The 16,268-nt window shown below is 44.4% G+C and overlaps 2 protein-coding genes across 2 annotated transcripts in view; one reads left to right on the top strand and one right to left on the bottom strand.

The window, feature by feature from the left end:
* The window catches only part of PPP1R3G (protein phosphatase 1 regulatory subunit 3G), a 1,059,979-nt gene that overhangs the window by 573,776 nt on the left and 469,935 nt on the right, over positions 1-16,268 (bottom strand). The window lies entirely within an intron of this gene.
* NRN1 (neuritin 1) lies at positions 1,763-15,873 on the top strand. Its single transcript, XM_063300210.1, has 3 exons — positions 1,763-2,080; positions 7,089-7,233; positions 15,387-15,873. Exons 1-3 carry the CDS (start codon positions 2,026-2,028, stop codon positions 15,616-15,618), a joined length of 432 nt encoding a protein of 143 aa, XP_063156280.1. The 5' UTR covers positions 1,763-2,025; the 3' UTR covers positions 15,619-15,873.

Below are 16,268 nucleotides of genomic sequence, written 5' to 3'. Positions count from 1 at the left end.
GGGCCAAATGCCACCCCTCCCGCGGTCCCATTTCGGTTCTAGGCCGCAAAACGCGTGGGGACCGAGCCTAAACCGGACCGACAAAAGAGGACCCGGCCCTTGTTCGAAGGAGGCCGATTAAAATTCTGAGCAGGCATCAGCGCCGGGACAAACCAGCTCTCCCCTCCCGCCATTTGAAGGTGACGTCACCCTCGGCGAGTGGGGGAGGGGAGACTCCAAATCGGCCTCCTCCCCCTTCCTCACTGCAGGGGCCGGCCTTGGCTAGATACAGCAAGCGGTAGGCCCCGTCCACCCCCGCAGCTGCAGCGCGGAGGCGGGGGAGGGAGATTCTGCCGTGCTATCCCCGCCTAGTCGAGGGAAGAAAGGACAGGCGATCGGATCGCGCCTGCTTGTGGTTCCCCTACCCCTCCCTGGTGGCTCCTAGATCTCTCCGCAAAGCCCCCTCCTCCCCCTCCCCGCCGTAATCCCCCTCCCCGAGACGGCTTCGCAGCCTCACCTGACTACAAAAGACCGGCTCCCCCTCCACTCTCATTCTGCAGTGTTTACCGTGACCCGGAGATGTCAGTACAATCCAAGCATCTTTGAATCCACGCTAGAACTCACCAGGCGCATTTGAACGATAGTTAGTAGCACTCACATTGGAATGCTAGCGAAGGAGAGAGATATATGATAGATAGACAGACAGACAGACAGAGATAGAATCTATATTTAAAAACTCGCTTGATTTTATACACCCAGTGAAGCGCTGGAGTGGGGCAACGTTGTCCGTGGGGAAGCCTCTTGTAAACGCTGGTAGCACGCGAGTTACACGCCGTTCTTCTCGGTTCGCTGTGCATTTACATGGGACCCAGTGCCGACAGAGCCTACGGCGCCGTAGTAAGTCCCTGGAATTCTATGGGACTTGTGTCTTCCATAAACTTGTCTGCGGGGTCGACTGCCGGCGCTTAATCCAGACTAAACCGCATTCTGGCACGGAGGTATACCGCAATTTGCGTCCGCACTAGCCGCTGGTGGATGCGCTGCGTTATATAACGGGGCGGCGGCGACGGCACACGCAGCCTTTCGGAATGAGCAAGAGAGCATATGTTACCGACAGCACTGTGTTCATATACATCAGCCTAAGCATTCGATATATGATATTATTATTATTAATTATTAATTATTCGGCACAAGTCCTAAGACATAATTCAGACAAAAGAACTTGTTTGCATCTTGGGAGCAGGACGCTGAAGCTCAGATTGCAGCCGCTGTGCTGGTAGTTCTACCTGCTCCTGCTGGGCAAGCCGGCGGGGGGCGGACGGAGGGTGGACGCCGCGCTGAGCGAGAAGGCGCGTCCCCTGCAGGTCTGGCTGTAGTCTTGCCTGCCTCTTGGGCAAGAAGGTGGCGCCGCGTTGGGCAAGATGGCAGGCGGGCTGGCCAGCGCTTGGCCAACGGGGCAAGCAGTTGGCTGCTGCTCCTTGACGCGCCGCGGCCCGCTCAGAGAGGTCATTCAGCCTGGCGGCTAGGAAAGGGGGGGCAGCGGGGAGAATGGCTCTTCCTCCGAGGAATGGTGAAGGAGAAAGAGCAGGCTAAATCCAGCGCGCGATGCCTATAAATGGCGTTTCTCTCTTCCAAAGGTGCACATTAAAAAAAAGAAAGAAATCACTCAGTGTCATCCCCCACGTCAGGGCTGGCTGTGGGCGTGAGGCTATACTTCCTCCGCCCACTCCTAATGGAGTGAACCATTCCCTGCTCTTCCTTCCCTCTCTCTCTCCCTCTTTCTGTTTCTGCCCCCCTTTCTCTCTCTCTCTCTTGCTTCCTCTCCAGCCTTCCCTCCAGTTTGGTGTGTGCAAAAAAAGTCTCAGGGCTGCTCGGAACTTGTTGGCAATGCCTGGCGTACAGAAGCCCCCCTCATTTCCCCAAGTCCCACTTTAAGGAAAGAAAGAAAGAAAGAAAGAAAGAAAGAAAGAAAGAAAGAAAGAAAGAAAGAAAGAAAGAAAGAAAGAAAGAAGATCTGCAATCGCAAATGGTTGTACTAAATATAGGATGGGACTTAAGTTGAACGGCAGATATATTTCTCTGGTCCTTGCTGTGCAGCTAGGTAAGTGGATTCGTACTTTCATTGTGAACATAGTTGGTGTTTTTCTGAGTGTCTTCCTCTTCTTCTTCTTCTTCCTCTTCCTCCTCCACCACCACCTCTTCTTCCTCTTCCTCTTCCTCTTCCTCTTCTTTTTCTTCTTCCTCTTCTTCTTCTCATGCCAAGCAAATGCCCCACACTAACCCGTAATATCTAAATTAACAAGGCTCTGCCATGTGAGAGGTCTTGTTATACAGTTAAGCGATATAATGTGCTGAGAGCATTTTTTCGGCTGCTTTTTACCTACATTTGCCTGTTTATTCGAGGTGTCAAAGGTGTGTGTATATGTCCCCCCCAAGGACATATTTCTTAGCTGGATTGCTTTATCTTGCCCCCCCCCCCTTCGCGCCTCTCTCTCTCTCTCTCTCTATATATATATATGCATATATCACATAAAAGATTGTATCACGGCAGAGCGCATCGCAACATCCTATTTGTCCGAAGCTAAATTATTTTCCATGCCTGAGAGATGAAAGAGAGAGGGAGAGAGAGAGAGAGAGAGAGAGAGAGAGCGCGAGCTGGCAAATAATACAGCTCGATTATTAGGGATGTCGCTTTGTGAACAAAAGGAGCAAAAATTATGCCAGTGCAAAGTTTCTGTCTCAAGTGTGGCGTTCTGTCAAAGAATATTTGAGATGCATTTTGTGCTGTGTTAAAAACGTGGAGGGGAAGGAAGATCGAAAGGAAAAAAACAAAAGAGAATGAAATCTATCTCAGGCTGGGATGCTTCAGACATTCCCCGCCGCTGTCGCGAAAAGTCTCGCTCAAACACTGACATTTGGGGGGAGTTCTGTTGGGGAGTTGGTTTTCTTCTCTCTCTCTCTCTCTGTTTTGCCAAAACGAGCGCGGACTCTGGCGGACGGGGGCTTGGAATATTGCTTTCGTTCTCTGTGCTGAGAGCTTCTTTTCGGCTGGGAGGCTGTGCAGTTGTGGCTGGGCAAGAAGCGCTTGGAAGTTAGGACCACTTTCGTATCTGCACTGAGCCTTGCTTAGGGGAGATGCGCGTTGTGCTGGGGGGGGGGGGGGTCGGCAAATGCCGATGCGGTTGGCAGCTTAACAGAAAAGCCTGCCCTTCCAGGTTTTGTCAAGGGTGCTCGGTTTAAAAGACTGCAAGGCACACATACACACACACACACACATCCCTTTAGAATATGTTTCCCCCCACCTGCTCCCAGGAGGTTTCCTGTCCCAAATCTTCAGATCTCGGGTTTATTTCTCTCAGCAGCTCTTCTCTATACCGACGATCTCTGCAGCGTTTTGGAAGCACAGGAGGGGAGGAGAAGGGAGAGATGCGAGCCTTGTAGACACTTCCTGTTTTCGAAAAGAATAATGAAAATAATGACCAGGAAACGGTTTGCTTTTTCCTGTGTAAAAGGGAACCGGGCAAAGAGCGGAATGTATTTGCAGTTCCATCCCAGATCATGTTGGGTGATTGTTATTAATTTGATAAAGCTTTAGAATCGCCACCTCCCCCCCCCCCCCCCCCCCCCGCTTCGTCCGGTTGTGTTTTAACTGTTGGAATTTCACTTCTGTAGAAGAAATAGGTGCGTTTCTATCCTGAGAAATGGGCGTTGCTGTTTCCCTTTTGGCGTTCAAGCTAAGGTTATATTTGGGAGAGATGCGGTAGTGTGATGAGACATCCTCGAAAGGAAGGGATTCATTTGTTCCTCTATCATTTGCATGCAAGTTGTCCTCCCGGAGTAGGCACGGGGAAGGCTCAAACTGGAGACGCACATAATGTGAGGGAAATAGGCATTGGGGTGACTTGATTGGTGCGTGCGCCTGCGCTAAGATTCCTTACTATATTTTCGTTTTGTTTTATTCTACTTCCAACTGTTATGGAAGTATTGAATAATAAACTTTCCCTGCGGCGCATTTGTTTTTACTCACCTGGATCGGTTTATTCTAGCCTCATTCTAGGCTATTGTCCGTGGAGTTGCTTTCGAAAACAAAAACAGAGTGGCTTTTGCCTTTGGCCTGGACTTCCTTGCACCAGGATGCTTGGAATGGGTCCCGAATGACCGACCTCTCCGAGCAAACAAGGTTGCTGAAAGCGAAGGGAGGAAGGAGAAGAGGGACTGCGGATGTGAAGACACGCAGCGGAGCAATATGAAGGCTAGATACCTACATACATCCACCTTGCTTCCCGCAGCTATAGGGGTTTAGCATCTCCCTAAACATTCACAAAAGGGGAGGATCAAATCCCGCGTCGGGGCGCGCGCGAGTTTGCCACTGTGACCGAAGCTGTGTTGGTTGGTTTCCCCTTTTACCGTGCAAGTGGGCTGCATGACAATCAAGAGACGCAAAAAAAGCCCTTTCCGACAGCTGCTAGCAAAGTCCCTGGTGGGGTTCTGCAAAAAAGGCGTCCCTTTCAGGCGCGACTGAGTTTGGAGCCTCCAGGGATGTAGCCCCTTTCTGTCCAGGCGATGGCAACGTCGACCAAGCCAGCTGTACAGGTGGGAACAGAGAGGTTCGCGTACTTAGCTCCCCTCCTCTGATGTCCATTGCCGCTCTTTGCATCAGAGTCTTTAGGTAGGCAGCTGGGGAGAAGACACGATCCAGAGGCTTTGAGAAGGAGCCTTCTGCCCAGGCCCCAGCCGAGGAACGGCAATGTAAAGGCACGAAGTGGGGAGAGAGGGAAGGAAGGAAGGAAGGAAGGAAGGAAGGAAGGAAGGAAGGAAGGAAGGAAGGAAGGAAGGAAGGAAGGAAGGAAGGAAGGAAGGAAGGAAGGAATCACGGTTTACTCTTGAACTGGTCTCTCGCGTACTGGTTATTAGACTCGGTATGGCAGCCAATGTCTGCAGTCTCGCCGTGTTTTGAGATGTGGGGGAGTGAGTTAAAAAAAAAGAAGAGGGAGGTGGTTACTAAATCGGGTTAATTATATAATCCGGTGGGGATGAGAGAAGTTCCACCAGCTCTGAGCTCTGGTATAATGAGGCTATATTTTACTTATCCATTTTAAATACACGCACGCACGCACGCAGCACACACACGCACACCACATTCCCAAAAGATTCGTTCGAAAATCTCTAAGGTGGAAAAATCCCCTCTCCCAATTGCAAATTCCCTTTGCCTGCTTCCTGGCGGGAAGGGGCTTTCATATTGCTGTAGAAGGCCAAAGCATATAGATGTGAAGAGCTAATGGTTTTCTCAGAATCAAGCCAGTGATCACTTACACCAAGAAGTCGCTAATTCCCTTTCATTTGCTGCAGGATTGATAGGGATAAATTCCCCGTATGCTGCTCTGTATCCATCCACCTGCTCTAGCAAAACCAGATAAATCGTAGCTGCGGCTAGGTGAGATTGATATGTGTGAGTACGTCTGTGTTTCAGCAATTTAATCAAGGTACCAACATGCCGGCAAAAAATTACCAAACTACCTCTCACTCACACATACACACCCGGAGAGATATAATTTATCACCAGTGCATTTCAGATCCATTGGGATCAAGTAAGTTTCTGCCATCAATTTCCATGGGCTGAGGATAATATGCTATTTCCAATCTAGTGCCCTCCAGATACACAGGACTCCTACCATTCCGGCTGAGCATGAGGGGTGTAGTCAAACAGATCTGAAGAATATCGGATGGGAAGTACTGCCCTAATCTTTGGGGGAGGGACCTTGCATGCTAAGAAAACCGTGCTAGTGAATGAGCGCTTTCTCCCTTGATTTTGACAGGGGTTGCACCCAAAAGGAGGTCACATAATCACCTTCTCCAACAAGGACATCCTTGTTCCACCTTCGCTGCAGATCTTGCAGTGAGACTGAAGGGCTCATTCTGAGAGGCAGAAGATGAATAGTGGGGAATCAGCATCAATGATGTGTGTGGTGGATAGAGACAGCAGAACAGACAAGGTTGGGTTGGTAGAGAAACTCAGCAGAGGCGAGTGGTGTAGAGATTAAATGAGAGGGAGAGCCCAGAGGGTGTTCTTGTCTCTGCTTGAGTGGGAGAATGGGGGGGGGGGGGGAGTGATGGAGGAGGAGGGATCAGAAAACAAGGACCAAGCATGCATCCAATTTCTCAGTCATTCTTTATGTTCCTTTACACATAAGGTCCATATATAAGTATCACTGACATGACAGCATTTTGTATTACATGCACAACATCACATTTGTAAACTGGGTGGAAGGGGGATACATGTTTCTAACTACCAAAATACTCATGGAGCAACACGGGGGGGGGGGAAGAGCAGCAGGGGCAGGCAGGAGGAATCTTGCTTGCAGAAAGAAATAGTAAAAGGCAAGACTTCAACATCTGTCTACATTTGACGGCTTCTAGATATTTTCATCATCCTCTATGGACAAATGTATATACACTTCCTGGTTTTGAAATTATCTTAGGAATTTTCCCTCTGCTCTGTAGATTGCTGAAATCTACTTAAGAGTCAGTTTTAGCAATATCAACAATGTGGTTGGCTTTCAAGTATATTACGAACATTGATCTCTGTTCAGAAATCAATATAGCATTTCAGAAGTTGCAATTTGCTATATTTTAATGTAATATCATTGAGAAAATGGAAGCAAAAAATGTTTTAAATACCTCTTTTCAAAATAATTCAAAACAGATTCTATGAGGATAACTAACAGTTAAATAACCCAAAAGAACTATTGTTGCTGTTGTTGTTGTTGCAATTATAGTTTTACATTGTTTTCAAGCATTTGTGGGTCACTTAAAGAAGAGCCAAATACAGAGTTTGATCTATCTATGTTTTAGACCTACTGGGTATCATTTCAAATGCAGCTTATCCATTTACATGTTCTTGAAAGAGTGGTGGTGGTTGTGGGGTGAAGATAGCTACTAGGAGAGCAGATCCTGCTCCTATTGTAGCGTTGGTGCAGCTGTGTGAAGGTGAAAGGAAGGTGCAGCTTGCTCGCAGCGTTTTCTGGAATCAAACTGGGGATGGGGGGGTATCGCATGCTGTTGTCTTGTTGGGAGCTGTCCAGCTGATGTGGTGCTGATCTGTTCCCTAGCATACCTGGTCCAGGCAGTCAAAGAGGCGAGCAAGTGCGATGCAGTCTTTAAGGGCTTCTCGGATTGTGTGGTCAAGATGGGCCAAAACATTGCCAGCTATCCGCAAGACCTGGATGACAAGAAAAATCTCGAAACAATCTGCCGGTAGGTTCTGTTTTGCTCTTACGGTTGTTTCTGATTGTGTGTGTGTGTGTATTATAGTATCTATATGGTTGCTCCAAAATGATCATTGTAAAATTACAATCACTTTGTAAAAGGTTTAAAAACTACATTTTTCTTGGTTAGTCATTTGCTGCTGCAGTTAAATCTAAGCAAAAGGAAAGCAATTAGCTTGCAAAAGTAGTTCCTTCATATCAGTTTGCCTATACCTTACAAGCTTAACCCTCAGAAGACTTGACTGCCCATCCAAAAATAATCATACTAAGCAGGCAAAAATGTTTGATGTAATCTTGATGCCTCCTTGCCATTGTTTTGAATCCCCCATCCATGCTAAGCACAGATTAATGGAAATAAAATCTGGCAGATTTCAGGGGAATTTGCTTCAGATAGATACGACTTTGTGGGCAGTCCACATCCTATTAAATACAGTAGAAATTAAAGGTATTTTAACAGATTTAAATTACAATTAACTGGCCCCATAATGATCAGGGACTTCTTCTGCTCAGATGATTCTTTTCTTCTTTCCTCTACTCCATTTTTTCTTAACATAAACAAAACAAAACAAAAACATAACCAGCTGTATACTATTGATGATCAGGTGCTTACTTCCACCAAATGCCTGACACAAAACACATAGCAGCCTCTGGGTTGACTGACTCCATTTTCTCTGTAGGCTTTTCTGCCTAGTTCTCCAATGCTATCTATCTGGGGTTTACTCCTTTTCCAAATAGCTTTTGGAATGCAGTAGGAAAGAATATCTACCCAGAATTAGTGAAAAGAATCAATAATGCTTTAACGTGCTTCTTAAATGCCAACCAAACATCCTAATGTTAAGTAACATAGCAATGTAATAATAACATGTTTTAGTCTATTTCTGGACCATCCAATAAGTGCAGTTTTCTGGGCAGTGTACTCTAATTTGATTTATAATATTAACCAGAATAGTTACACTGACGTTTTTCTTCTCATCTTAAAGAGTTACCATAATGCAGAATGTGGATTCAAACCCAGATCTCTCCTTCATCCCACACTTCTTTCAAGGCATCATATGGACTAGCCATTTAAAAATGCAGCCATAAATTATTTTGTCTTATGGTGGTGTGTTATGGTGTAATACTGAAAACCACAAGCCATTTTCTAGCTCTTTTATCTCTGATGAAGCTGCTAAGATGGTTGGTAGTTTCCTTAAGGAAATGGAAGAGACCACCTTTCATGGCCCATCTAAATTCAGAAACTGACAGAGAGTGATGAGCAGAATTGTCGCTTGTGATTTGCAGATTTCAAAGGCTGCAGTTCTAAATTTGGAACAGGCTAGCTTGAAACAATCGAATTCAATTCTGTGTAAATATATTAACCCAATCCAATATTTAAATGGAAACTCAATATGCTGCCAGATCTTCCTCATGTTTATTTGGAAGTAAGCCCATCCAATTTCAACGGGACTTATTTCTGAGACAGATTGTTCCGACCTTGGAGCATACTGCAAATAATCGAATGGAATTTGCTTCCAGCACCGGCTTCAATCTTAAAAGAGATTTAATGGGAATTAAATGCAACTGACTGGATTCATTGGGCCTTATCTGTGAGCATATCTGCCTACATGCATGTTGTCTAGAACAAGTCTCTGTGGTTTGTGAGCTTCACATTGGTAATGAAAATTGACTTGCTTAGAAATAAATTAAGTTGGGTGCACTGGAGCAATTTTCTAGCTAAAGATACTGGAAAAACTGGGCGTTGACCAAATTGCATTCGGATTCTAGTGAGTTGTATCTGAAGAGGGAAAGGGAAAACCGTTTGGCTAAAAGCAACCTGGGCTGGGGAATCGGACTGCTCAAAATCTGCCATACGCTTCCATGTTAAATCCGTTTAGTTGGAAGCCAAACCTATTACTATCTCAGTATTTAGAAGCGGGTTACATTAAAACAGTAATATCTTGCTGCGGAAGGTGACATCGAAATGGTTGACATTCTTCTTCCCCAGCCCCTGAAAAAAAAGAAATGCGGAAATGCATCCCGCTTCCGTTTTTCTTGCCTAAAAGTTCCGTTTTAATGTCTGGCGTTTGTACCAAATCGTTTCTGATAGACACAAAATGAACATTGGGACTGGGCAGCAACATGGCATTGATGTTGAGAAAGGGTGAGAAAAAGGGAGGGGGAAGGAAGAAAATGAGAGGAAGGAAGCCTTAATAGAGGCCAGCAACCGCCTACTAATAATACGCAAGAAGAAGACACGTTTGCTACAGGGCGTCGAAATAAGGACGATTTACCCCTCCCCGCTAGGTTGGAAAGCTCCGTTGCATTCCCTAGAGGGGAAATGTCTGCCTGGGATCCTGCTGAAATAACAACCGGAGAGCCGCAAGCGATAGTAGGCAGGCTCAGGGGCGGGGCGGGGCGGGGCGGGGCGGGGGAGGCAGAACGGAAGACTTGCCCTACATTCCGCAATCAGGACCGGGCGCATTCCGCCAGGCCGCCCCCTCCCGCGCGCGCCCCTCCCCCTTCTCCTCCTCTGATCTCTCTCGCGCGCGCCCTTGTGCGCGCGTCGAAAGAAGCTCAAGGAAGATTTAGTTTGCCTTCGGGAGACGCAATTACGGCAGAAATACAACAGGAGAGGCGCCCTTTCAGCCTTCTCGCCGTCTAGGCCTCATTATTTATTACAAACGCAACCGGCGCTGGACTCCACCAACAGTTCGGAGGGCTCATAAATTACAAGGTGCTGCAGCCCCGCCACGAGTCTACTAGAGGCCACCAGGAGTCAGGAGCAATCAAGACGACGTGCCTATCGTGACTAGGGGCGAGTTGCTGGGTGTGTGCGCGTGCTAATTAGTATTATTATTAACATAATGTGTACCTGTGATTTAACTATTATTATTTGGGAGGGGGAAGAGAACAAAACAGCCATTACAGACACAATTATATACTGGGCAGTATGCATTCTTTACTATTAATATTGTGTTGCTGTCACTGTTATTACTGAATTCTTGAAATTGCTTTGCACTCTGGAAATGGTGATGGTTACTCTGGGAGTTACAAAATTGAATAGCAGTCAAAGGTAAGAGCTTCCATTATTCAGAAGGATGCACCAAAGAGCTCTCAAGACCTCAGACCACCTGAAATGTTTAAAGATCAGGAAAGCACTCTGCACAAACAATTGTAGTATTGCTAACATCATAGGAGCTGGTCCTTTCATTAGATAGTGTGAGGTGTTCACTTTAGGTAGTGGGTATGGGAAATGAGGGAAGGGAAAGTCATACAAGGCAAGACAGTGAGAACCTCCAGGTTTTTCCAGTGTTGAAGTCTTAGCTGCCAGTTGATTTGGATTCTCTGTACAAAATGGGGAGGTGCTCAGACACCAAAATAACTGTAGCTCAGACTTATCTTCCCAGAAATCACTTTTAGAGCTGAAAGCATGTTCCAGGACCAACTCATGGTGAACGCAAAGAAAACTCAAACTCATGAACTAATTCGCACATAAGATGACCTGCCATTCACATGCCTTGCAAAGTCGACATTTTGCTTTTGTACACAAGAGACATTGATCAGTTAAAACAGATGACATCTTTCACACCAGCATCCAATGAAATGTAAAATTTAATAGTCCTAAAAGAAATGCAACAGCCTGATTAAATCCTCATAACCATGCATCATCAAGGGAACTAAAATGAAGGCCTAAAGTGATCGTTTTCAGCAGCAGGCCAACTATAATCAGCCAAAGATACTCCACACCAAATTACAGGCGGAAGAGTACAGCTCCCAGTCCCTGCAGCTGTTTCATTTGGCAGCTGCTTGATCCTAAAGTCCCAGGCTTGGAAGTAAATCTCTCTGGCTTAACACTGGCTTCCAAGTAAATGTACTTAGGCTCACTGTTCAAATGGCACGTTCCATCAAAAGGGAAGAAACTACCACAGCTGAGTGAAGAAATAACTAGGATGGGCTAGGAGAGGCAGAATAGATAGCACAACTATACATGCATCGAAACAGCTGGAGTGGGAATTCCAGGGATGAAATAGCAAAATGAGCAGAGCCAACAGACCCACCATGGCAGAATGAAGAGCTGGCAAGTATATTGGTTTTTTGTAATTTCTCTCCAGACAAGGAGAGGACTTGAGATCAGCCACAAGTGCTTCACAGAGTTGCTGCTCACAAAGAGAGAGACTGCAAGACAGTGGTCTCCAGTGGATTTAGAGCTCTGGGAGATGAGGGAATAGCCATCTTTTTGCCTAAACCGTGGTCAGCACCTTCAAAAGGACACTGAGTTCGCATATTTCCTTTTCTAATCACTTTCAAAAATTGCTTGTCAACTGCTTTTCAGCTATTAGGAACCTTTGGATCAACAAGTTTTACAGCCCCAGGTGAGTTTCCTTCAATCCTTAGTGAAAGAACTTTAAATACAAGTTTAAGGACTTAAAAAAATTGCTGTGGAATAAACAGTAAAAAGGTGATTAGAACTTTGATTTTGGAGAGTTACAAATGGACTAAGGGTCCACAAATGGATTTAAAATACAATTTTGGAGTTGACGGACTTGTCCCTGGGGGAGCTGGGCGTGTTGACGACCGACAGGAAGCTCTGGCGTGGGCTGGTCCATGAAGTCATGAAGAGTCGGAAGCGACTAAACAAATAAACAACATAAGTATCTTTACCATGGGAAAATGCTTTTGTTTTGAATTCTCTTTAAAAAAAAGCATGATAGGATAAGATTTTGAAGGCTGAACACAAGTAGGAACCAGAAGGAACTAAAGATTACAATTAAAGGAGAAGAACACTTACATTTGACTTACTAATACAGAATGGAGCAAAATATTTTAACATTGGACATACTGAAGGATATTTTTGAACAATGGACCCAGAAGTTAAGAGTGTCTGCTTCTATAGACAGACAGTGTTTAAAAGATGTTACAGAAAGGGAACAAGTTTTACCAGGCAAGACTGAGACTGATCTGAAAGTGCATTTAAAAATAACAGGCTATCAGAACTATATGGAAAAAGATGCTACACTGGACATACAAATGAAACTGGCTGATGTCTTAATAATTAAAAGGGATATACAAATAACAAACCAAGAGGGTGACCTGGACAATTTTCCTATATTGGATTTACAAAAGAGGCTGGTTAAAGCTTTGAAGAAAGTTGTCAGAAGGGACAAAGAAAAAATGAAAAGAAACCAAGTTCTAGAACATTATTTGAAGGGACTAAAGATCAAGATTGTTAAAAGTAAAAGGAAGGAATATAAAGTTGGTTTATTTGCTCAAGGTTAAAATGGATATGTTGTTATCTCTGGTAATTCTTAATGGACTTTTGCTGGTCAGGACTGAATGACGAGGCTTTAAGGATTTGTTTATAGATAAGAGATGGGATATGGGAAGAAGAGATTGTTGTATTTTAAGAGAAGGTGATAAGTTACTAAAATTGTTTATACTTGTGATGAAGGGGGAAGTCATTTTTTATATATTTTTCTTTATTCTTATTTTTTCTTTCTTTTCTGTTTTTCTATTTTTTCTTTTCTGCACTATTTTTTATTTCTATTTTTTAGTTTGTATTAATTTTTATCTTTTTAATTGTAATTTTTAATAAAATTACTATTAAAAAAAAGAAACAGCTGGAGTGAACAATTAGATGATAAAGCCAATCATGTCTCATCACTGGCTTTGGTGACCAAGATACATAGATTTATCTAGCCCTGCTTAGATTCTCATCAATATGTCTAAGTGAACTTTACAATATAGAAAATATACAGTGAGATTATATATTAAATATCAGAATCCTTCCAAATACTGTCTCTACTCCTGATTGTTTTTATAAAATGGACTGACCATTTTCCATGGAGCCATGCAACCAGGAGCAGCTAGACAACTGAACTGAAAGTTTAGGATTGTCTGTAATTACTTTCAACAGTACTGTATCTTATTGTGGATGTGTCATCCAAGTAGCTTTACTTGATTCAGTGTCATTCCACCTCATTTAACTTTGTTTTAAATATCCCCTTATAATTTTGTTTGTGTGAAATACTTTATGATGGCACTGTTTTTCACTTTAGAAGAAACTCCTTGTTATTTTTTATTTTTTACTTCTATTTATATTATTTTTTACTGTATTTTACTTTTTGTATTTACTGTGATGGTTTTAATCGATTGTTGTAAACCGCCCAGAGTCCTCCTATACTTTTCTTCCACCTGCTGCACTCCTTTCACTTTCCCCAGTTCTTTTACAAGGAATTGTTTGAGGTGCAATCTACATCATTAATGTACTACAGATACATTTATTTTCTTGTTCAAGATCCTACCCTTTAATTAAGCAATTCCACCCTCATGCCTTAATTATAGCCCAAGGTCCAATTAACTGCCCTTCCTCTTTAAACATATACTTTAAAGTTCATAGATTCTCCTTGGAACTGGCTGCATTTATTTATAATTTTATTATATTTCTAATCTACTTGATAATGTCATTTTCTGGACAGATTAAAAAGCTATTAAACAAAAGGGTAAAACCAATAGAAAGATACAATAAAACAGCATTAGGAAAATAAATATATTAAATATATATTAAATATATTAAATTCATGATCCTACATCAGATTATAAATTGAACCATCTAAGCCTAAAATATGTGAAAAGCTAATTAGGTTTTTGAGCCAGAGTTTGGGATCAAGTGATAGCATCGAAATCTGTAAAGCAATAAGGAAACAATAACTTATTTATATCTCCAGTTATTTACACTCTTTCCTCTAAGGAAAGTTAGATGGTTCCTAAATCCTGTTCTTGCTTCACGATGGCTGGATTTACAGACATTTTCCCATGATTTCCTTAATCATGGTTTAATCAGTAGGCACAATTTTCTTGGTTTGCCCAACAGAACGATCCCTAAATTACCACATAGATACAGGTGGGATTTGTACAACACCCACCATAAAATGTGGCTCAATCATTTGTGGTTTGATGTATCAGGGAAATTGATCAGATAAAACACTTCGAAGCAATTTAATGTGAAAGTTAATGTCTATAATAAGGAAGTGAGTTTCATGTTTGAATGGGGATTTGAACCTGCCCTCTGCATCTCTCTCCCTGTTCATAAGGATGCCTGTCACTAGTTCTATTAACTCAGAACATTAAAGCATATGAAAGGTGTCGTTGAACACATGCAGAGGGCATTTCTCTTACAGCTGAGTTATCACAACTCTTCCCCACTCCACTCAAATTTTGCATTACGGCTCAGAGGAAGAATATTACTGCACCATAAGCTGCACATTTCTAAGCACTTTCCATTTTATTTTAGCAGTGAGGGAAAAAAAAACATGTTGGGCCATGTGCCAAGTTATTTTCTATTACTGTATGCACGTATCATGTAAGCCAACATGCTGGCTTTGCACATTATTTGGCTTAGCAAGTTGTATGAATTCAACCATTATAGTTTATTTAATAATTATAACAAACCATGGTTTAGTCAATAAGTGAATTCAGCCAGCAAGATACACTTTTGTGCATCCCTATAGGACTGCCATCCAATTAAGTATATGCTAATAGTTTGGGGTAGGGGTATAGATAATGGACTAAAACTGGAAAATCCAGCAGATATCTTGGAATGGATATCCTTCATGTATGCCAGTATAGGAAGAATTTTTTTAATCCTTGCAGTCTGTGATTTTTATAAGCAATTATTTGATGTATCTTGGTAATTATTCAGTGTGGGGGAGGGGACACTATGGTCCAAGCTGGGGCCCTGCAGATGTCCTGGTTGCAACCCGCATCCTCCCCAAGCAGTGTGGCTGATGTACAGAATGACAAGAGGTATCTTTCCATAGACCCGGAGACTCCAGGTTAGGAAAGGGTAAGTCCCAGTGCTGGCCAAATTTCAGGAAAACAATCAGATGAGTCTTCGGTCTGGAGAATTGGTTAACCCCCGGAGTGGGAGTCAGGGAATGGGCCTTGTATTGAGGGTGAGGAAATCAAATCGAACATCCTGGGCAACAGCCCCTCTGACGCTGACCTGCCGGAAGCCAGTCCCCGCCCTGCCCTCTTGGGTTGCGCCCCCCCCACCCGCAAAGCTTCCTTTCTCTGCTGCGGGGGAGTCTCCAGGGAAGGGGATGGGAGGAGGGTTGCCAGCATCCCCCACCAACACCTCTCCTGTATCTTTTCCTCCCCATTCAGGTACTGGGATGACTTCCACTCCTGCACCCTCACAGCCCTTACGGATTGCCAGGAAGGGCTGACAGACGTCTGGGAAAAACTGAGAGAGAAATCCAAAAAGCTCGACTACGAAGGCAACCTGTTTGTCCTCTGCGGCAAAACCAACCGAGCAGCCTCGTCCCTCGTAGCCTCTGCCTCCCCGGTGCTGTTGGTGGCTCTTTCCGCCGCGCTGGCGACTTGCATCTCCATGTAGAAGGCCCTTCACGTCAACAGCACGCCGTCCACACGACACGGAATTCCCCACCTCCCCCGGCCCACCCTTCCCTCCGCCGCCGTTTCTCTCTTTCTCCAGGAACTGGATTTACAGAGGAAACGTCTGGGCCCCTGGCTTGGAGTGGAGGGGGGCAGCCTTCCCCCCAAAGAACGGGGGAAACGCCTGTTGTGAAGTCTCCGTGATGCTGGTGATCCCAACATCCATCCTGGGGAAGGACTGGGGGGAAAAGAGAGAAACGGAAGCGACCGGCCCGGTCTCTCGCCCGCCCGCCCGCCCGCCCGCCCGCCTTCTCTCTCTCTCTCTCTTTCTCTCTCTCTCTCTCTCTCTCTCTCTCTCTCTCTCTCGTATCCCCTCGTTTCTTTTGCGTTCTGATGATTTGCCAAATGGTCCCCTATGGTGAGCAAACAACAGCCAAACTCGGACCTCGGCTTTAGTCCTCTCTTCAGATTAAGGTCAACTCAAGCCCTCTTTTTCGTGTGTGCGTATGTGCGTGCGTGCGTGGGTGCATCAAGAATCTCAGGAACGGCTTCCAGCCACCATCGATTACTAATAAAGCGTTAATAGGTAATAAAAATAATAGTAATAATAGTAATAAAATAATACTATTAATAACACTACTCACGGCAACG

The sequence above is a fragment of the Candoia aspera genome, chromosome 3, assembly GCF_035149785.1.
Source record: "Candoia aspera isolate rCanAsp1 chromosome 3, rCanAsp1.hap2, whole genome shotgun sequence".
Taxonomy (NCBI): domain Eukaryota; kingdom Metazoa; phylum Chordata; class Lepidosauria; order Squamata; family Boidae; genus Candoia; species Candoia aspera.
Note: the sequence above shows the minus strand (reverse complement) of the source record. Positions and strands in the feature narration are given on the sequence as shown.

What these genes read in the sequence shown, in the direction of transcription:
- NRN1 (XM_063300210.1), top strand. Translation starts at nt 2,026, where the DNA reads ATGGGACTTAAGTTGAACGGCAGATATATTTCTCTGGTCCTTGCTGTG. An exon ending in GGTCCTTGCTGTGCAGCTAG is followed by an intron (nt 2,081 to 7,088) that starts GTAAGTGGATTC and finishes TCTGTTCCCTAG; the next exon opens with CATACCTGGTCCAGGCAGTC. An exon ending in AATCTCGAAACAATCTGCCG is followed by an intron (nt 7,234 to 15,386) that starts GTAGGTTCTGTT and finishes CTCCCCATTCAG; the next exon opens with GTACTGGGATGACTTCCACT.